Source organism: Juglans microcarpa x Juglans regia, chromosome 2D, assembly GCF_004785595.1.
Source record: "Juglans microcarpa x Juglans regia isolate MS1-56 chromosome 2D, Jm3101_v1.0, whole genome shotgun sequence".
Classification (NCBI taxonomy): domain Eukaryota; kingdom Viridiplantae; phylum Streptophyta; class Magnoliopsida; order Fagales; family Juglandaceae; genus Juglans; species Juglans microcarpa x Juglans regia.
In genome coordinates, this window is record NC_054596.1 from 39,165,478 (window position 1) to 39,187,387 (window position 21,910).

At 33.6% G+C, this 21,910-nt stretch overlaps 3 protein-coding genes across 3 annotated transcripts; 2 read left to right on the plus strand and 1 right to left on the minus strand.

Annotated features, from left to right (window-relative positions):
* The first annotated feature begins 1,462 nt into the window (after nucleotides 1-1,462).
* On the plus strand, nucleotides 1,463-5,841 carry LOC121248888 (methyl-CpG-binding domain-containing protein 10-like). Its single transcript, XM_041147496.1, has 3 exons — nucleotides 1,463-1,622; nucleotides 1,726-1,812; nucleotides 4,766-5,841. The coding sequence occupies exons 2-3, from the start codon at nucleotides 1,732-1,734 to the stop codon at nucleotides 5,567-5,569; spliced, it is 885 nt and encodes a 294-aa protein (XP_041003430.1). The 5' UTR covers nucleotides 1,463-1,622; nucleotides 1,726-1,731; the 3' UTR covers nucleotides 5,570-5,841.
* Nucleotides 5,842-6,531: 690 nt separating this feature from the next.
* LOC121248889 (thylakoid lumenal 16.5 kDa protein, chloroplastic-like) lies at nucleotides 6,532-8,838 on the minus strand. The gene is made up of 4 exons (XM_041147497.1): nucleotides 8,366-8,838; nucleotides 7,448-7,587; nucleotides 7,088-7,160; nucleotides 6,532-6,917 (listed from the first exon to the last, which is right to left on the minus strand). The coding sequence occupies exons 1-4, from the start codon at nucleotides 8,736-8,738 to the stop codon at nucleotides 6,808-6,810; spliced, it is 696 nt and encodes a 231-aa protein (XP_041003431.1). The 5' UTR covers nucleotides 8,739-8,838; the 3' UTR covers nucleotides 6,532-6,807.
* A 5,438-nt stretch (nucleotides 8,839-14,276) lies between these two features.
* LOC121248887 (glucan endo-1,3-beta-glucosidase 14-like) lies at nucleotides 14,277-18,608 on the plus strand. The gene is made up of 3 exons (XM_041147495.1): nucleotides 14,277-14,706; nucleotides 15,564-16,603; nucleotides 18,326-18,608. Exons 1-3 carry the CDS (start codon nucleotides 14,646-14,648, stop codon nucleotides 18,407-18,409), a joined length of 1,185 nt encoding a protein of 394 aa, XP_041003429.1. The 5' UTR covers nucleotides 14,277-14,645; the 3' UTR covers nucleotides 18,410-18,608.
* The last annotated feature ends 3,302 nt before the right edge of the window (nucleotides 18,609-21,910 follow it).

Consider the following 21,910-nt stretch of genomic DNA (forward strand, 5'->3'; position numbering starts at 1 on the left):
AACATAATTCAAATACAAATATTTTCAAACTAATCATTACAACTTTTCTAAAATTTCAAACAAAAAATAAAAAATAATTCAACTTTTTTAAATTCTCAAACAAAAATAATATTATAAAATTATATTCTAAGAATATTTTAACTTTATAATTTTTGTATTCAATTTTTTCTCACATTTTTCAAAATTCAAAAAATACTCAACTCAAACTATTTTATTACTATTTACAAACTATCTTATTACTATTCATAAAATTCTCATCTTATCTCAAAGATCAACCTAAATCTCCTAAAACATTTATCCCAAAAACCAAGGTGTTTAAAAAGATTTTGGATAAGGAATATTATTATATTATTTCATTAGAAAAAACTTAAATATAATATGAGAGTGCCTACAAACCGATCGGGTGTTTTCCTTCAATTTACACCCACAAATTACAAACTGCCACGTAGGTAATTCAACAAAATTCATCATACACTTGCAAACAGGTGAAAAATTATTTTTTTACAGCTCTTCACTCCCCCCCTACTTGCTCTCCTTCCACCTTCCTTCATTTTTTTTTTTTTTTTGTACAAAAAAATACAATCTATGTAGAAGTGTTTTTTTTCTTGCTCCGAAACAAAGCATAGATGAGAGAACCAAGCACCAAGAAATCTGTGTAGAGGGGAGAACCACGTGTATTTATAAATATCCATGTAGAGGCTTGCTCTGAAAAATCTCCCATATCTGTGTGGCTTGCTCCCCTGTGGCCATCGACAAGAGATTTGTGGCCATCGACGAGAGTTTGATTTTCAATCAATCATTTTCGGTTAGTCCAGTTACTCCTAAACAATAAACATTGAGTTTTATTTTTTTTCTTATTTTTGTTTGGCTGTTGAGAAAGTTTTATTCTATTGAGTGTGTTGATTAGGAAAAAAAGGTGATGCGTGTAATGCTATTGAGCAATAATGTGTGTAATGCATGTAATGCTGAAGTGTATTGATTAGAAAAAAACAATGTTAATGTAATGTTGTGTCCAGAACAATGGGTTCGACGGAGATGGGTTCGAAGAATAATGAGTTCAAGGGAGAAGAAAATGGTCTCTGTTCAAGCTCCGAAAATGACCTCTGTTTGAGGGAGACAAAAATGTGCTCAATTGAAAGAGAGGAAAATAGATATGAGAAGAGAGACGGGGAAGAGAGAAGGGAGGAGGGAGAAGAGATTGGGTAGAATAGATATGATTTCACCGTAATTTCAATAAGCCCCTACGTGTTAGAACTCTACTGGCAGATATAAAAGTTAAATAGACACCAGACCGTTTTGAAGTTAATCTCAATATAATATGGTATAAATAATTTAATAATGATATGTTTAGACCCAATTTAACCAACATTATCCAAACCGTTCCCGCACTGGGACCAGGACAGGTGTCACACTGGAAACGCACCGTCACGTTTCCAAGTGCCCAAAACAGACGAAAGACAAAAACAAAAGGCTTCGGCGTCCCAGGCTTAGCTTCAGATGAAGATATCTCGGATGCACACGTCCTGTCTGACCCCTCTGCTTTGCTTATTTAGCTCTGTCTCATATAATTTTGTGCCTTCTCCTCCTCACACAACCAGAGATAAACCACATACAGAGTGAAAGTAAGGCCTGCTCTTTGTAATTTTTCTTCCTTGTTTTTAAGTTTCTTTTTTTTTTTAATTTGTGTACTTACGTATATTAGAAATATTTGTATGAATTTGGTAGGTGAAAATGGCGAGCTCAGTGGAGGAGGGTGTAAGAGAGGAAGTTGTTTCGGTTGAACTCCCTGCTCCTGCTGGTTGGAAGAAGAAGGTACTTCTCCTCCTTCTATGGGCTTTGTTTTGCTCTATTCTGCTTTGTGTAGAAATTCTGGGGTCTTCATTTCTTGAGTTTTCCGTTCCAAATGCGCTTCAACTAACTTTTACATGGGAAAATTTGACCTGGGTTTGGCTTATTTTGAATCTTTGTGTGCTTTTGCGGTGGAATTTGGTGCTGTTGCTATATTACGCTAGCGAGCCAGGGTTGTGGGTGTTCCGGTAATTTGTGGTGAAATATGAGTAAATATCTTCTTTCGTAGTTTATTCTAAATCTTTTGGGAGTATGTATGCTTTGAATTTTGTGAGAATTCCTGTTCTGTGTTGTTCTTTCATTTGTAATGTTGCCGTTCACTTTATTCCCCTGCCTCCTCACCTTCCTTTCTCTCCTTGTTCAAGAATTTTTACATGCATGATCTCAAGAACCCTTACGCTCATGCTTCGTTTGACTCAATAGTGAATTCAAAGATTTTTTGTTGGTCTAACCCTGAGAGTGATGGTTCCAAATAAGGATATATAGAATTTTAGCTTAAAAGTTGATATATATATATATATATATATATATATTTAGATTTCAATGATCTTTTGATCAATTGGCATCTCTTAACCCCATACATGGGCGAATTAACTAAATTACATTAAAAAATAACAGAACCACTTTGGAGCGGTCTGGCTGTTTTTAAGGGAATACCAGCCACCAATTATAAGCCGCCACGTCAGCAATTTCACAAAATTAACATGTGATCATCACATTCCTGAATGCCCCTGCCATAACATCTCTTGAAACTCAACCCAGTCGAAGGAACGTCCCCTTTACAAACTTCAGATCCATCGAACACCCCAGGAATGCCCCCTAAAATCTTTCTTCTCTTTTGCAGTATGTGATCGACCTTTTGAACAAGTTTATGAAGTGAACCGAATAAGAGAAAGATTTTAGGCTGTAGATGTATTTGAACTGACACTTAGAAGAAGAGAGACGGAAAGAGAGGAAAGATATAGAATCGGGTGTGTGCTAATTTTTTTTTTTTTTTTCCAGCAGGTTGTTTGTGGGACTTCTCTGTTTCAGAGAGAGAGAGAGAGAGAGAGAGAGAGAGAGATTATGAGAATAGAGGGTGTTTTGTGTGTGTGGTTTGGGATAGGTTGTTTCTGGGATAGAGGCGCCATCAAAAAAGGACTTATTCAGTCTTTGAATTGATTTCCTTCGTTGCTGGCTGGCTCTTTGCCTTCTTGAAGTTGGTAAACGGGCTGGAGGCTTCGAGGGGCTGCGACGCTGGAGGTTTCAACGGGTTTGAGTGAAGGAGATGAGGGGTTTGAGCGAATGAGACAGACGGACCGATGCTAAGTTATTCTCAAAAAATAAAGGTAGACTTTTGCAGGTATATATACCAAAGTTGTGAATTTTGTTTTGTACTGGCCGGTACAGCCAAAATATGCCGTACCGGCTGGGTAGCCAGTACATAAAAGACCCTTGTTTTGTACTGGGTGAATTTTGGCCGTATCAGCTGGTACCGGTTTGGCTGATATATAGATTTTGGTCTTTACTTTTTTTTTTTTTTTTTTCATTTCTTCAAACTACATGCTCATTTTTGGACCCTCAATTTAAATCAGACTAGTTATAATTTATATATATAATTTATTCATATATAGACTATTCCGAAATGGTATCCAAAACTGTACTGGCACCGAAATATCTCGTTTCAATGCCTCAACCGAAATGGTCACTGAAACGATATTCAAAACATTGATATATACTGGTCGCTTTAGGTAAAGAGCAGATTCTCTGATCCTTTTAACGAGCGACATAAAAGTTTTTCTAATCCTTTTTGGATCTATATACTCCTCTATCCCTTTTCCTCAATCGACAAAAAATTAGAAGCTATGACAGCTTGATAATTCATTCCCATGCTTCATGCTAATACGATATAGTAATATACTGATATGCCATCATAGCAAATTGATAAAGGTTGCAATTGGTGGGGAACCAAAGCTTTACTAGCTAATTGATAAAGATATTTATGAGCGAAGAGCCTTGGTCCTTGTCTTGCTGTTGTTTCAAATAGGAAGTTAATACTATTGCACTTGAATAAACATATTTAGTGCTCTTAAATAAAATGTGCATATCCATGGTTGGCGTGAGCTCATATATATTGCTGATATATATATATATATATATATATAGAATGTAATCTCATTACTTACCCAGAAAAGCACATATATAGTTCTTTGACCTTGAATTCTAGGTCTGAAGTCCATTTTTAGCGGTAGATGCATTGAGGATGTCAATTCATATGATGACATCTATGCTTCTAATCAGAAGGTCTTTTACTTATTTGAACAACTCAAAGATAGATTTTATCGCGAAGGGTATGCCTTTTCCATGGACATTTTCATAGAGATAGTAATTCCACCTGAACGTTCCTTATTTAAAAAAACCATTTGGCTTTGTCCCTTATTCAATTTCTGCATCTAGACTTCCAGCCCTCTAAACCAATTGAATATCTGAATTGGAATCAAATTATTACTTTCGGGATGAATGAGTACTTAATTTGACAAGTTGCAGCCAGCAGGACTATCATCCACATTGTGCGCCATCTTGGGAGTGATTTGGGTGATTGACAGGTAAAAAAGTAGAATATAATGTGGATGTAGGAGGATTGATTTGCTGGTTGATGACCAAAATAGAATACATTTAAGCTTCACTTTGTGGGAGATTATTCTTGGATTTAATCTTGAAGCAGCACCAGTTTAGCAATTGCTGCTGAAAGTATTCTAATTTACAGTCTTTGAACCTTAAATCTTTAATTCTGCATGTTTTTCTGATCTACTGTTTGTTTCTTTGCCATTTTCCATTTTAAATTTTTCTGTAGCACATATGTATCCAATGGATTGTTATTTTTTTGTGTTGGTCAATTAAGTGAGAGTAGCATACAATGATCTGTGGTCATTTGCAGTTTTTTCCCAAGCAAGGTGGAACCCCAAAGAAAAATGAGATCGTATTCACATCACCAACAGGAGAGGAGATCGTTAAGCAAAGACAGTTAGAACAGTACCTGAAAGCACACCCTGGTGGTCCAGCAGTTTCGGAATTTGATTGGGGCACTGGTGAGACCCCAAGGAGATCATCAAGGATTAGTGAGAAGGCCAAGGCATCTCTCCCGCTAGAAAGTGGGCCTCGGAAGAAACGGAGTAGAAAATCATCAGCTCCAAAGAAGGATGACAAAGAGAAAGAAACTGTGCCAGAAGGAGCTGAGGAGACAAAAGAAGAACACGTGCAAGTGGCTGATAAAATTAAGGATTATGCAGGTGCAGAGGTGGAAAAGGATGTCCTTAAGCAAAATCAACATAACAATAAAGTGGAAGATACTGCAGAAGCAGGGCTGGAAATTTTAAACGGGACACTTGGTGGGAAAGAAGCTGAGGGTACTTCTGAAGTTACTCAAAATGAAAATGCTAAGTTGGAAAGTACAAACAATCTAGAGAAGGCACAGCAACCCCAGGTTGAGGCAGAGAAAGATTATGGGTCTCAGGAACAAGGCAAAACTGACGCTACTGCTGGTGAGAGAAAAGATGAAGTGGACGGAGAGGGGAAAAAGAAAGATGACAAAAGTGCTCTTGGATATGATGGAGAAATCAAGGAGAATTCAGTGAAAGGTAACAATGATGAGCTCAAGGCAAATGTTCTTGAAAAGCACAGTAAGGTTGAAGAAGTTATTGAAAATGGCAACCATGGCAATGAGGTTCGTGACAAGCCTTGAGTATAAAGTAGGCTAACTGGATGCTGGCTTGTCATCCAATTAGATCTGTGGGAAGATGACCATAGTTTAATGTTATTGGTACTGTTAATGTTAACAATCTGATTGTTCGTGGAACATCCGTCTATACGATCCTAGATTAGGCCTATAATGTTCTCTTGTACTGAGAAACGTGTAGCTTGCAGTGACCTTTTGTAACATTGTGGGGTAAAGATATTTGTAATGATATTGTTATTCAGTCCTGTAATAATGGAGATCCTGGAACCTTTGAAACATATTAGTTTAACCTTGATGACTGGGAATCTTCGTACTTTTTAGGTGATTTGGCTTATGAATGTTGCAGGTTCTGGGGCAAGACAAGCCTTAAAAGGCAAACCCAAGCAAGCATAGATAGCTATTTATCGGGATTAGGTTTGGGGGGTGAGATGAGAATTTTGTGTTTTGTTTGAAAGTTTAAAATATTGTATTTTAATATTATTATTGTTTTGGGATTTGAAAAAAGTAAATTGGGATTTGAAAAAAACGAATTGGGATTTGAAAAAGTTGAATTGTTTATTATATTTTGTATAGAGATTTGAAAAAGATGTAATAATGAGATGATATGAGAATTTTGTGTCTCATCCCACCTCCCAAACCTGCCTTAATCTCAGGACCGTTACCTTGAAACACATTAGTTTAAACAGAGTGCTGCAATTCCTCTCTTGAAGATTTAAGGGGGTCTCGTTGGGAGCATTCAGGAGAAACTAAACCATGTAGTGCTTCTTTATCTGTTGTTTCAAAGTTACTTATGTGCTCTTCTGTATACTGGAATACCGGTCAGCAATGGCGGTCATAATAAATGGGCCAAGATCAATCAGACAGAGTGCACAATCTGGAGAAATGTAACACTCTCAACTGCTTAACCCTCAATTTAGTTAGTAGCAAGTTTAAGTGTCCTCCGTAAATGCAGACTTGTGGAGTAGGTGTTAAGCAGAAACAACAAACTTCCATTCAATTAATCCAATTTCTAAAGAATGGTGACGGCAAAATTTGCAATGCATGGTGAGAATGTTGATACTCAAAATCGAAGCTCAATCAAACTGAGCATTACGACTCATAGCCAGTTGATCCGGACTTGTAATGGCTGACTGAAACAATGAAGATAGCTTGCTACTGGATGACACGAACAAGAGGTTGGAGGATTAACCGAAGAAAGCCAACTCAAAAAATAAAATAAAAGAAGAAAAAACTGTGGTCTCTATTCAAAGCCCCTTAAGCTGTGCAGTAAGCCCGGTTAATGCTGTCCATTTCTGAAATGCGCTTGCTGACGACACAAAAGCAAGTTTGGAGGACTCAACATCATTACGAGTAACTGCAAAGTAAAAGCATAGGTAAGTCATGCGAGTCCTAAAGATTTATTACTATAATGTGGTCTATAAAAAAACATTCTGAGACTGATGTTTCCATGTCTGCTGGTGGATGACAGCAGTAGATCATGTATGTGGGAATGCAATGCACATTCAGCCATAGTCAGTAATCCACCTGATGAGATCAATGAAGCCAATGAGGAATTGAACGTATCCACTTCAGTCTTCTCTTCAGGACTAGAACTCAGCTGTATAGAAGAGAAAGAACAAAAAATAAACAAAATCAGTAGTTTAGCATATGCACCAGTGGAAGTAGAGATCATGCCGTCCTTCACAAAAGACTCTCACTCTGAAAATCACATCTTTGTCACGGCAGTTGCAATTTTAAAAGTAAAGGAAGAAGTGATCTTTTGATTATAAAGCTGAAAAAGTAAAAATAAGAGGTCCACAGGGTTTGTGATTTTCATAAATGGGGCTTTGGGGGGGAAGTAACATATGTAGTTTGCAAGTGATAACGTTATGGTGCAGGGGTGACCTTGGTGAAGGCTGTATTGGCATTCTTAACCCAGTCTGTATTGGTGCTTCCCCCAAGAACTGAACTAGCTGTAGATAGATCGTTATTGTCAATGGCTTGACCAACTTTACTCAGCCTGTACACCAGATCCTGCAGATATCCTGCAAAAAGAAACCATCATTTTCAAGGTAAGGTGAGTACTTGTTAGAAATTGGAACATGTCATGGAAGATTCATTGCAACCCCGGGGGGGGGGGGGGGGGGGGGGGGGGGGGGGGGGGGGATCCATAACATAATTGAGCTCAGTTGGTCTAGTTTGTGCAGGAAACAATAGAAACCCAACATGAACATTAAGATTAAGATTAGTACACATTATAATCATAAGTGTCAGGATGTAGAAAAAAATACTCTCCAGTTCTTGAGTTTTCTGTAGTTTAGAAGGAAAGTAACGAGTGTCACAACTTAGTTCTATGCTGAATTACTCTAACTAGGGTGATGAGAGCGCAATACAAAGCAGCACACACAGCTTCGACCTATTTTTAACATCTTTGAATCATAGTACTTTCTATTCTACAGTGGGAATGTCCAAACACATTGAACCAATATTTGCACTTAAATTTCTGATTGGTTATGGATTTAAAGGAAATCTGGAACAAAAATGGAGATCTGAATCGATAAAAACTAGGCTGTTGTCATCCTTCTAGCTGAATTAAGTGGGAATATAGAGCCACATATTGCTAGGCTTCTATTTTAATCAATTATATCATCCCAGTACAAAATTCCCTGCATTCTAGTAAGTGGGTAGAAAATCAAATTTTCACAAGTGCCCGGAAAAAATAGAAACATGAAGTTTAACTAGAATCTCGATGCAGTAACATAGTAAGTAAAGTGGAATTATGCAGTTTATGAGCTTTCTTAAATGTGGGAAAATGTAAAGAACCTGTTTCTTTGTTGGATGAGCTAATGACTCCTTGTCTCTCAAGCCTCTTCTTTCTGTCCTTCTTGACCTTTTCCAAGAGCTCCTCATCGTCTTCAGCCTCCAGAATTGCTGCATTTGCGCTGGGGCAGCCTTTACCAGAAAACAATAGGCCAAAGCTGGTGATGAAGCAGATAGAAAAGCTTCTTTTGGTAAGATTCAGAGAGAGTGGTGCTGATTCATTGACTGCCTTGCATATAGCTAATTTTCTCTTTGCATTCTGGGTGGGAGGGAGAAATAATGATGGGGATGTTGATAAAGAAGAGGAAGAAGATGCTGAAGAGGATAGAGGAGAAGGATGAAAGGTGTTTGCAGTTGAGAGAAAGGGTGTTGCCATATTTCTTGCTTTTCTTTTACCCTGTTTTCTGGTACTTTTGGTGGGAAAAAAAATCTGAGGTATTTGCAGTTTGGATGTTTTGAGGATAAGGTTGCTGGATTCTGTTATCTGATCTAGTCATTTCTTGATTGCTTGAGGACATAATTGTCATCTACAAAAGGTTTACTAGCATCTCAATGGTAGAGAAGTAACACCATCATCATCATCATAAACGTGCATCTGATACAAGATTGGCGCATTCAATCCATTATCCAAGATACTCTCATATGTGCCATTTTCTTCCAATAGAAAGCACAAAAAATAGTTCGATTCCAATATCGATTGGCATATTTTTCGAGATCAACGTCTTTTTTAAGTTCTTCAAACGTGAGGGTTTCAAGTTAGGGTGAAATAGATATATAAAATAGAGAAATGATAGTAGTGCTCAAGCGTCGTGCAATTTATTTAAAAAAATAAGTAAATACAGAATTCACATAAAAATAAATAAATTTTTAATAGTGAACTTTATTCTTTTTTAAAATAATTACGCGGCGCTTATACACTACGACTGCATTTAATATTACTCTTGTAAAATTTAATATATGGGTAGTGCTACTCCCACAAAGGGAGGGCACCGAAACATCCACCGAATAGACAATTGTGTTTTTATCTTTTTTATCTATGAGAAAAGTTATTTTGCCGCCCCAATAGTACCACTCAAATGTACTGCTTGATATTTTTTTTTATTTCGTAATTAAAGAAATGATTTTAAATGTATTGATATATTTTTTTATTTTTTAAAAATATTTAAATATATTAAAAAATTAAATAAAAAATTAAAAATTAAAAAAATATCGGTAGTAAGACTGAACGGTGCTACTCTGCCGCCATTGAAGAAGTATCTCTCTTTTTATCTTCTCTGTAACTACCTCTCATGCGGTAAGGCTGTGCCAGTGGGATGATGGCGTCATTGAAGATACAGTGGGATAGACCTGAGGATTGGGAAGTCGATCATAGGGCACGTGTGATAATAGTGAACAAAAGACTACAGATAATTAGTTTCCAAAAGAGAAAAACTAGAAAAAAAAAAAAAAAAAGAAGGAAATAGACAAGGATAAGGAAAAAGAAAGATAGTAGAAAAGAATGAAAAAGGAACAACAAAGGAATTTTTTAAGAAAAATTATAAATTTATAATTACCTATGATTATTTTATAAAAAACACGGCAAGAAAGCCTTATCCCCCACACACTTCCATCTTATAGTATTGGTATTGACCTAGTCAAATGTCAGTGTCTAGCCAAATTTTGGCTAAATAGCTCAAAAGTGATATGCATTAGAGTAGTCAAAACTTTAAAGCTCTACTTTTGAATTACAGTAAATTTATCAATTTCTCTAAATGTAGTCAGCTACTATTCATCTTTAAAATAATATTTTACTCAAAAAATATTCTCAATGGCTATTGTTGGATAATTAAGTTGAGAAAAAAAATAGTTGGGAAATAATAATTTTAAATAAAAATTAAATTATTAATTAATTTATAGAATGTATTTGCAAAATATAAAATTAAAAAATTATTATTAAAATATAATATTATATTATTATTTTGATTTTGAATAGATAGTCCAATGTCAATTAACCTCTCAAATGATTTTAACTTTAACCAAAACTTCAACTTTTAGTCAAATTTTAAACTGGACAATGGCTAAACTATTGTCAATGCTCTTAATATGTGATTTGTCATTTTTATTTTTTTATTTTTACACACATATTTAAGCATTAAGATAGAAGAAAAAAGAAATAAAAAATTATATGTTAATTAAGTGGAAGTGTATAGTGTAAGACTTTTATATAAAATTTTTTATTTTATTAATCTATTTAAATAAATGATAGCTATGTAAAATTGAAATTAGTTTTTAACGAGACGTCGAGATGTTATAATTACTTAACTATAAAAAAATAATATGAGTATGGACTTTTTTTTATTTTTTTATATATAGAATCATAACTTCCACTAATAAAAAGAGATTACATATATTTATCAAGTAAAATTTGAGAAAGAAAATCTGAAATATAATCCCACCACACGACGAAATTATCCATATTTATCGCATAACGAGCTAAACAACGAACTGTCCTATTTCCTTCTCTGTGTGTATCGATAAAATTACATTTAACAAAATGCGTAAAAATTAATAATCTTCCGACGCTGCAAAGCCTTGACTACTAAAAAGGAGACTGGGCTGCTTCTGCTCGGGCTTGGACCCAAAGTAAAAGGTGGGTTGCTTATTTATTAATGCATGATATAATTATAAATTGTATAAATATTAAAAAAAGAGTAAAATTTATTATTAAAAAATTAATTTTTTTACATATATTTTATATTTAATCATAATCAATTTTTTAAAAAAGAATACGATATTTGTATATTCTATAACTGTAAATATCATTTCATATTTAAAAAAATAACAAAAAGAAAAAATTAATTCAACTTATTTTCTGATACGGGATGCACATTCTTTACATTGTTGATATGATATAATATAGTTTGTAAGCGATTAAATTTTTAAATAAATCCGATCTTATTATATTAATACTATTAAATATGTATTCTACATATGGTTTACAAATAAAAATCTTTTCTTAAAAAGTAAAAAAAAAAAAAAGAAGTTGAGTGGGTTGCTTAGTGAAAGCAATGACGACAGGGAATAGTCTTCCCAGCTTATGGAAAAGTAAATGGGAACACCATAAGGATTGATAAAAGCCACATTAACACAAAAAGAGAGCAATGCTGTGGATTCAAAAAAAAAAAAAAAAGAGAGAGAGATTCCCCTCTACGTGGGTCGATCATGACAGTAGGTCAAAAAGCGACAGCTTTTATTAATTATTCAGCTTAATAATTAAGCAAACTCTAATCTCCAGCTCTAAAGTTAATCCTTTTAACTCATGAGATGAAGCGTAAGAATGCGTTTAGATGTTAAATTGAGTTGAGTTGAGATAATAAAATATTGTTAAAATATTATTTTTTATTATTATTATTATTTTGAGATTTAAAAAAGTTAAATTATTTATTATATTTTGTATTGGAATTTAAAAAAATTATAATAATAAATTGAGATGGATTTACTTTCCAAACGAAATGTAAATGGCACCAAATCCTCCTACTTATAATATATAGTACGTGTTCTATCTCTTTTCTCAACACCATTTTATTGTCTTCTCCAGCTTTTCTCTTTATTTTCCTTTTGAGTCTTAATGCAGTACCCTAATACTTTTGTGGGTAAACTTGCTTGAATCAACACCAATCGACTCTAGTTATTGGGATTCTTTTATGAAATAAATTATATTAAGCCTGTTTAATGAAAAGCTTTTGGTTTCTTTCTGAAAAGATTACCAAAAACAAACAAAAAAAAGATCATGAAGCAATACTTGAGGGGATGAAAGTAGTGTCGGTCAATACTTAAGAAGACTCTTTCATCCTAAGTTTTCAGTAGAAAAGTTTTATTCATCATCTCACACACAACACCACACACCACACACCACTTTTTTTTTTTTTTTTTACCAAATGTATGATATATAGATGATGAGCAGAAGAATTCAATTAGTTTAATAAGAATAAAAAAAAAAGTGTGGTTTGTGGAGAAAATGAGTAGCAAAACCCTTTTCAATACCATTGCTTCTTTTATTGTTCCCTCAAGCATTAGCCCTCGTGTATTATCATAAGAGGGAGGAAAATATTTTCTTCCCACACTACAAGCAAATCTGTTTTTCCCGACTTTTGAAATTTGTCGCATATAACTATTTTCATCCATTCCATTTGTTTGCTCACTTCTGTTTTAACCCAGCGAATAACAAAAAGCTCACGATGGAGGAGTTGACACTATGAGAGAATACTGGGAAGGGTCAAGCTTGCAGGGTTTGAAGATGGAATCTGATGGTCGATGGGTCGAAGTGCAGAAGGGTGCTCGTCGAAGTGGGCAAACATGGGGAAATACGTTGCGTGGAAATTAAATGGATTCTATCACTTTTGGCACCCCCATGCTGAAATCCCGACAAAAATCAAGACATTGAGAAATTTTTCTTATTTTGTGACGCACATAATCGTCAAAAAAGTAACATTAAATCGCCGCAAAACCTAATATAATGAAAACTCAACGTGCACATTTTAAACGCCTGCAGTGAGTTTGAAATCGACACAAAAAGCCCCTTTTTGCGTCGATTATTTTTGCAGCGATTTTATAATCCATGGAAAAGCCTTATTTCTTGTAGTGCCACCATTGCATAAAAGAATAATTCTTCTCAGTAGTCACTATTCACTATCTCATACCCCACACTCTATAAAGAAAAAAACTGTTAGATGTGGGATGTGTATGTGAATGGTAACTGATATATAATAAAATTCTACATAAAAATGTTTTAATCTGCAAATTTATGAGAATATTACTAATAATAAGAGTTTGAAATACTTTTTTGTTTTGTTTGTTTTCTTATTACTCTAGATAATTAACCCAACAAGCCTCAGAACAATAATAAATCAGGATTTTGTAGTCTTTTATGCACTAATATAAACTTTCTATAATTTATAGAGTTATAGACATATTATGTAAATCCCAATGTATTTAATGTTATAGTTCATGTTGTCCACGAATAATATTTAATGATGTGAAGTCTACAAATTATGTGTATCTCTTCGAATCGTAAAAAATATTTAAGTATAAAAATTGTAAAAAATCTTAATCCAACATCTGTTTTCTTCCTATTATTTGTTCTTTTCTTATTATTTACAGACAAAAAAAAAAAAAAAAAATCATGGAATTGATTCTCGAGTCATCAAGCAAAATAAAATAAGTTCTCCACTCAGCCGTCTGAACTCGTTACATTCAATCATTCAACTTTTTAAAGTAGTATGCTAACGTGTATTTTTCTTTTTGCCTTTTTTTGTGGTTTACGTGTCAGATGCTCGCCGATTGAGAATTTCCAAAGCTCAAAAAGTGAAAATAGCTTGAAGATTTGGTGCTAAATTTGACCATATATTCAGTAAAAATAAGAAATCTTGAGTTTTCTATTTAATTTAGATCTTTAAGTTTTTAAATTTGATTCCCGCATGCTAATTCCGCCTCTCATATTGTGAAAGCTATGGCTGCCAGGCACATTACAATGCTGCAAGGTTGGAAGGTGCTACCAGATCAATGTAAATTCATTGTGAAAATGGTTAGAATTAAAATGGTTGCAAGGGTTAATTCATGTTATGCATGTTTTTAGTGCAAAAATTTGCGATCCTTGTAATTATATTTAAAGAAAAAAAAATTTATCAATCATTATTTACCGCTCCATATCTTACATCTTATAAAAAAATATTTATATATTTTATAAAAAATATCTTCATATTTTATAAAAAAATTATAAATATAAAATTTATGATGCGGAGAGTGATTGATTTGTAACAAAACTCATACTCATAACATTACTCTTAGGTTTACCATGATTAGGATGCAACGTGGAAACCTCTGCATCTACTGCCGACTACAGTCAGACTCCCCAACTAGTCGAGTTACCTAGAAGAGCACCACTATAAAATCACCCGTCTTTCAGTGTTTCAACTTCCGTCTCCCTCTTTCCGAGCCATGGAGAACGACCGCCCAAAGACCCGTACTTTTTTTTTGTTCTTTCTTCTTCTTCAATCCCTTGAATACAGAGAGGTAAGAGGGAGTTTTCTCTAAGAGAGAATCCAAGTGGGATTTGGAGAGGAAAGGGTGTCATTTATTGAGAGAGAGGGAATCTTTGTCTTATGGCATGCCCGAGGCAGAAGAAGCACTTCATTGAAAGCCTACCCATTGGAGATTCTGCTCTTTCCTTGGCCCATCCCACCATCCCACTTGAAGAATTTTATCTAAAACTGAATCTTTTGTTGATGATTTCTTCTCCCAGAAAATGAAAAGGTTGTGGGTATTTGTCCGGTTTCTTACCGTGTTCTTGTTCTTCTTCCTAGTTGGTAAGTTCTTGTCTTTCTAATTTTCCTAGGATTTAGTTGTTGAATCGATTTATCAGTTATACTCTAGAGTTTTTGTTGCTATCCGCCATGATTGTTAGTAGCAGAGACTTCTACTATTCATCCTATATGTTTTCATCCCAATTATATATTAAGCCTTGTTCTCATCCCAATTATATATTAAGATTCGTTTGCTTACACAAGCCTAGTTAGTAGCATTTGTTTATGATATGAGAGATTGAAAGTTGAAAAAATATCTTATAATTTTTTATATTATTTTTGTTTTAACATTTAAAAAAAATTGAATTGTTTATTAGATTTTTTTGTAGGAATTTGATAAAATTGTAATGATTAGATGAGATAAGATGATTTGTTTTCAGTTTATGAAAACAAACGAGGCTTTAAAGTCAGCATCATATCATGTACGGCCCACACATCAATTAGTGAAGATGCTCGCTGTAATTCTCTATTCTTCCACATGTCGTGTCAATGCAAAATTTCTATCAAAGTTGATGTATTATGTCATGCATACATGCTCGTCGATGTCTCCTTAGTCTCTATAAAATTTCGAAGAAGAAAAAGTCACGTCTGATCTGAAATACTGATCAAGGTTTTTTATTTCACATTTCATGAATGTATGCTACGGTAGAAACTGTACGACATGTAGTGAAAGCATAAGCTTCTGCATCCATTACCATAAAAAGAAAAAGGGGAAGCCTAATTTCTTTTGGCCTTATTTTCAAAGATTTTAGATGTAATATCTGGCGGCTAAGTTGGTTTTCATCTATTTTTGAACAATATGACAGACGTATTGAAGCTTATTCTGTTTTTCATTTGTTTGTTTGATTTCTTTTTTCTAGCCTCTCTGACAGTGCAAGGATTCACTGGAACCTATGGAATAAATTATGGAAGAATTGCAGATAACATTCCTCCACCTGATAAAGTTGCTACTCTTCTCAGAGCAGCAAAAATAAAAAATATAAGAATTTACGATGCTGATCAGAGTGTTTTAAAGGCATTCAGTGGAACTGGGCTTGAATTAGTGGTTGGACTTCCAAATGGATTACTGAAAAATATGAGTACCAATGAGGATAATGCAATGAGTTGGATTAAAGAGAATGTACAGTCGTTCCTTCCTGAGACAAAGATTCGTGGCATTGCTGTGGGCAATGAAGTTTTAGGAGTGCTTGATGATGAGTCGTGTGAAGCTCTTGTGGGTGCAGTGAAAAATATTTACAGTGCAATACATAAGCTTCATTTGGATGATGTGATTCAGATTACCACGGCACATTCCCAGGCTGTTTTTTCTAATTCCTATCCTCCCTCTTCTTGTATATTCAAAGATAATGTTGTACAATATATGAAGCAGCTCCTGGAGTTATTCTCAAAAATTGGTTCTCCTTTTTGTTTAAATGCCTATCCATTCCTGGCCTATATGAGTGATCCGGAGAACATTGATATTAATTACGCTCTTTTTCAATCAACCCAGGGGATTTATGATCCGAAAACCAAACTGCATTATGATAATATGCTTGATGCACAGATTGATGCAGCATATGCAGCGCTAGAAGATGCTGGATTTAAAGATATGGAAGTCGTAGTTACAGAGACTGGATGGGCTTCACGTGGGGATGACCACGAAGCTGCAGCCACAGTAAATAATGCAAGGACATATAATTATAACCTGCGGAAGAGGCTTGCAAAGAAGAAAGGAACTCCTCTTAGGCCAAAAAGAGTAGTGAAAGCATATGTTTTTGCAATATTTAATGAAGATTTGAAGTTCGGGCCAGCTTCTGAGAGAAATTATGGACTGTTTAAGGCTGATGGGAGCATTTCATATAATATTGGGTTTCATGGACTTGAATCTTCAGCTGCAGATACATCGCGTTTGTTTTTGAAGGTATGAGGTTCCTTAATACCTGATGAAACAGGCTTTGTTTGGATAATTTTTTTATAAGCAATTGTTTGAATGCTAAGATCTCAGGAATCTGGATTCTGGTTTGCTGAGTCCATAGTCTTCTTTTTTTTATCCCTCTTTCAAAACAATGGCAATTTATCGGAGAAAATGTTATGGAAAACCATTCTCTTAAAATAGAAAAATTAATTGCGAAAGAACAAATCAAGTCTCGATTTATTCCTTTCTGTCACCTCATATTGAAATGCTAATATCTTGCTGGATTTGGTTTTTATTTCTTCTAAATTTATTGGAGGGTGATATCCAAATGAAGAAGTTTATTGGGGCCAAAAGAATGTATAAGCAGCATACGAAGTGAATTTGAATTTACATCTTAGACAACATAAGCATCTGTATACTCAGGATGGAACTAAACTTAATCTTACCAAAAAGAAAAAAGAAAAAAAGACTCACAGAACATAGACCATTTAATCTGTAGTACACATATCCGGCTTTTATTAAAGACGTGTTAATCATTCTATAAGCATTGTCCAATTTGTCCAAGGGTGATTTGAGATAGAAGAATTTGCAACAACTGTCTTCCCTTTCCATAACTACCCTATAAGTTTTGCTTAGAAGACTGCTGAAGGATATTTACTCTGACCTGCTCCATCACTTTTCTTCTGGATGAACCAACATATAGCTTCGATTTTAGGTTGAGTTATGAGAAACACTAGTTGAGGAGAACCATTTACTTCAATGAAAAGCGCTTTTTATTTTACTCGTCTTGGTTTTGCCTTTGCTATTGATCTATTTTTTAGCCTTTGAAATTTGGATAGAAAAATAATCTCAGAAATATTGTGTGTTTGTAAGAGCACACACAGACTTTTCTTGACCATCACTTGGGTGGGTTGAAGAAGCTGAGGCAAATAGTGACTTTCTTCTCCATTTTCAAAGTCTTACCTGTTCAGCATATGGACAAGGAAACTGACCATACACACGATCACATAACTTCTTTGAGTCTGACTTGAAGTCACTTGGATGCAGTGCGTCCTATATCTCCCTTTTGAGAAATTCTTGGTCTATAGAATTACAAAATCTGTATTACAAACTGACGTGTCTTGTCGCAGTACGTTAAGTTTTATAGCTTTTTATATCATATCTGCCATATCAGCTTTTAAAGTAGATTTTTGTAATTCTCTTTGTAGACATGGCACTTCTCTTCCCTTTTTACAAAATATGATAAGCTATTATGCTACATTGAGAAATCCACTCTCTCAATAGGAAAACAGTTTGTTTCGAGATGTCATTTCTGCTACAATCTTTAACTTGTATGTGAACACCGAATTCTTACACACTACCCTGCAGACTAATTTCTCAAGGTTTTGAGATTCCAAATCCGTTCTAAAGGGGTGGATGAATGGCTCATGTTAGCTTGACCTTGGTTAATGCGCAAACCGTCTACCCTAATTTGACACATACATATGGTTGATAAGTTGATTGAACCAAACCAATGTGAAGAACTCTCATTCAAGAAAATCTACCTGCTACACTGTTTATTCCCCCTTTGGCTTAAAATGTTACAATGGAATTTCATGTATAGTCAGCTCAGAGAGTTAAAAAGGGAGCATTTTCACCATCTATAATCCATTTACATTTTCTGCTCTCTCTAATGCATTTTCTTGCTACTGGATTTCGTTATTTTGTTCCTCCTCTGCACTGGTACAGGGTATTCGAGCACGAGGTTGGTTTTGGTCCCATTTCTTTGCATCAGCAATCTCTGCAACGACACTGCTTCTGTTATCAAGTTAATGAATGAAAACGAGTGAGACATTCGAAAGGCTTGGTAACCATTTCATTGCACACTTCAGAGGATGAACTGTGTGCCATTGATTCTTGTCTTCGTTATTTACTAGCAACTGCTGATTATTCTATATCTCGGCAAATGTTATTGGCTTTTTTGCCTTGTAAACAGGTGTTCTCATGTTTAATATATTTATCAATATCTCAATCTGCTTTCTTAGGTTTAACGCCTTCTAGTTCTAGGACGGGCATATCCAAAAAGAGAAAAGATATTTACAACCGTGAATTGTGTAATCGCCGCGTAATTATTTTGAAAAAAATTGAATAAAACACGAGATCCACATGAAAAAAATTAATCTTTTAATAGTGGATTCTACAAAGAGTAAGTTTTTTCTTGACAAAAATAAAATGCACAAAAAAAAAAAAAAAAAACACTTCCTCACAAAGAGTTTTTCTCAATCATTTCACAGATTTTTTTCCAGGATGCCTGGAGTTGGGTTCACTTCACTTTGAGCCCAATTCATACCATGTTGCAGACCTTGGGGTTGGGGACCAGGTCCAGCCTAAGCAGATCATTCAAATTCCCCACTCACTGCATAAAAATGCCAATTCTGATAATGCCTAATCCAAATTTGCAGAAGGTCTACTAGATACTAGCAGTTTGGCTGTCCCATAAAGTGCAATTTGAGTTAACGCTTTCATGAGACGCCTGAGAAAATATTTGATGGGAAATGTAAGTAAGTTTAGAATCACTGCAAATTTGCTTTTGAAACAATGTTTTCTACCCTGCCAAATTGAGAAATTAGTGAAGATGATAGCTTCGAACCAAACATCTCAAGCCCCATAATTCACATGATTTGTTGATATCACATCATTTGTGGGAGTAATTATTAAGGAATAATGTTAGTATACATTCTCATTTTGACAGTTCATGTATTAATTTATTTTTTTAATTTTTTTACTTACTGATTAAGGAAGTGATTATTAATTTATTAGTGTATCGATATATTTTTTTTTATTTTTTAAAAATATTTAAAGATGAAAAAGAATGTGAAAAGGAAAAATGAAAAAAAAAAAAAAGAATTTTACCTAGATGGCACGCCTAACGGTCACTGCTGGGCAGTAGCCTAGCATCACTCATTATTAAGTAGTCTCACATATTGTTAAGAGTATCTAATAATTTTTCTATTTTCCTTGGGAAAACATTAGGGAGAGAACATGGGATTTCGAATTCAATTTTTTTTTTCTTTTTTTTGGTTGAAAAAAGGAAAATGAACAAGAAAATTAAGAGATTGTCTCAATTTGTTTTATATTTTATACAAAACAGGGTAGAGGAATGATCTTTTTTTATTTTTTTTAAGGAGAAATGGAATCTGTTACGGCCTCAGTTTGCATGTGCATCAAAACTATTTCTCTTGTTTATATATATATATATATATATATATATATATATATATACACACAGGATCTTTTGAATTTTTTGGTAAGACAAATCATGTGCATTTTAGGGCCAGTCAGACTAGTAATATTTTAACAGAATAATAAACACTAGAAAGAAAGGGTAATTAGAAGCATATATTATTCAATAACGAAGACAAAATATTCAAAGGTAGGTTACCAGATCAGAATCATTCAAGAATTCTAGAAATTATGTTCATGTCACATTTGGAGAAACTATAAGGTTTTCTTCAAAGAAATACTTGAATATAACCTGAAAATTGAAGCTTTCCCGTTTATTATATATTATATATATATATATATATTTGTATATATAACCAGTGCAGGCTGCAGTTAGAGGTTTCTTCATAAAGAAATGAGAATGCAGGCCAGGTCATGTTCTTCATGAAATAATGTTGAAATAATTAATTACTCATACAAGTAGATCATTCGAGGAAGAAGTTAATTAATATGAGTAATGACTCAACTCAACATGTGAGATTATATATAAGTAATGTTATATATACTTAGGGATTGTGAAGCGTCGCGTATTTTTTTTTTGTAAAGTAGTGAGGTGAGATTTATTATTAAAAAAATAATCTTTTTAATATAAATTCTATATATATATATATTTTTTTTCAAAAAAATGCGACACTCTTGACTCAAATGTCATTTCTATGAATTAGCTACCAATAGCTCAATTATAAAGCAATAAAGTATGATCGAAAAGGAGTGGTCAACTTTCACGGCCGCGAGAAGACGTGCAGTTCTAATAAAGGGCGTAATTTATTGGCCGACGTGATGGATAGCCTGCAATTCACATATTTATTGTTAATGTTAGATGAAATTGTAAGTTTTCAACTCTCCTGTAGTCGTTTTAAAAAAAATAAAATTTATTATTAAAAAATTATTATTTTTATATAAATCTAGTATATATTTATTTATTTTTAAAAATAATTATATAGTGCTTACACATTTATAACTGTAATTTTTTTTTCAATCAATAAAGTTTGTACGTACGCTATTAATCATGTATTGTTATTTGCAATCAAATCATAAAGATTAATCAATTGTTTTAGATAGAAGAAAAAAAAGGTAAAATTCAGTTTTTAATTATATAGATAGAAATGCTTTTAATCTTTATCAAAATTAACGTGACTTAATTTAATGTGTTAGATTTATTTTATATTGAAAAAAAAATTAATTACTCTTCTTAAAATATCGAAGGGAGACCGAGTCGCACTTTGACTACATCAGATAATCACTTTCTTTCTTTGTGATTTTGAAGACCATTGATGGGGTCCTTTCTTGTCTTATTTGTGAAGACTAAAAATTCTATCCGTTTGATACAAAAATAATTTTATCATTATAATTTTTTTAAATTTATATATAAAAAATAATAAATAATTTAATATTTTAAAATTTTAAAATAATAATAATATTAAAAAATAATATTTTATTCAACTCTTATTTAAAACTATCTTATCTCATCTCACTATTCAAATAAGATCAGTACCTGATCAGAGAATAATTAACTATATGATTTAGAAAATGAGTAATATTAGATATAGTTTTAATAGGTGTGAATTTCACGTATTTTTTTTTTAAAATAATATACATAGCTAACCCACTTTAATAAGAATATTTTTATTTTTAAAACAAATATTTTTTTTATTTATGCATAAAATATATATATATATATATATATATATATATTTATACCATCATACGAGATAGGCTTTCCGTGTTGGACTTGGCCCCATAAGAATCAGAATCACTGCATGGGTTTCGACAAAAACTTGTGACAGACACAAGTTGTGGAGTTCTCCATAAGTACATTTGTAGCCCCTCAGTGGACCGACCTATTTACCTAATACGTTTAGTAAATTAATTAATTTCCTATGTTCACACCTAGCAAAAAAAAAAAAAAAAAAAAAAGGATTCCTAAGTTCACACACGAAACGGCACGACGTTTAAACTAATTGATGGCTGATGATCAGAGAGGAAAACCCAATTAATGTGATTTACAAAATCAACAATCTGCTATCTAATTCGTTGATGGAGGAGGCTGGC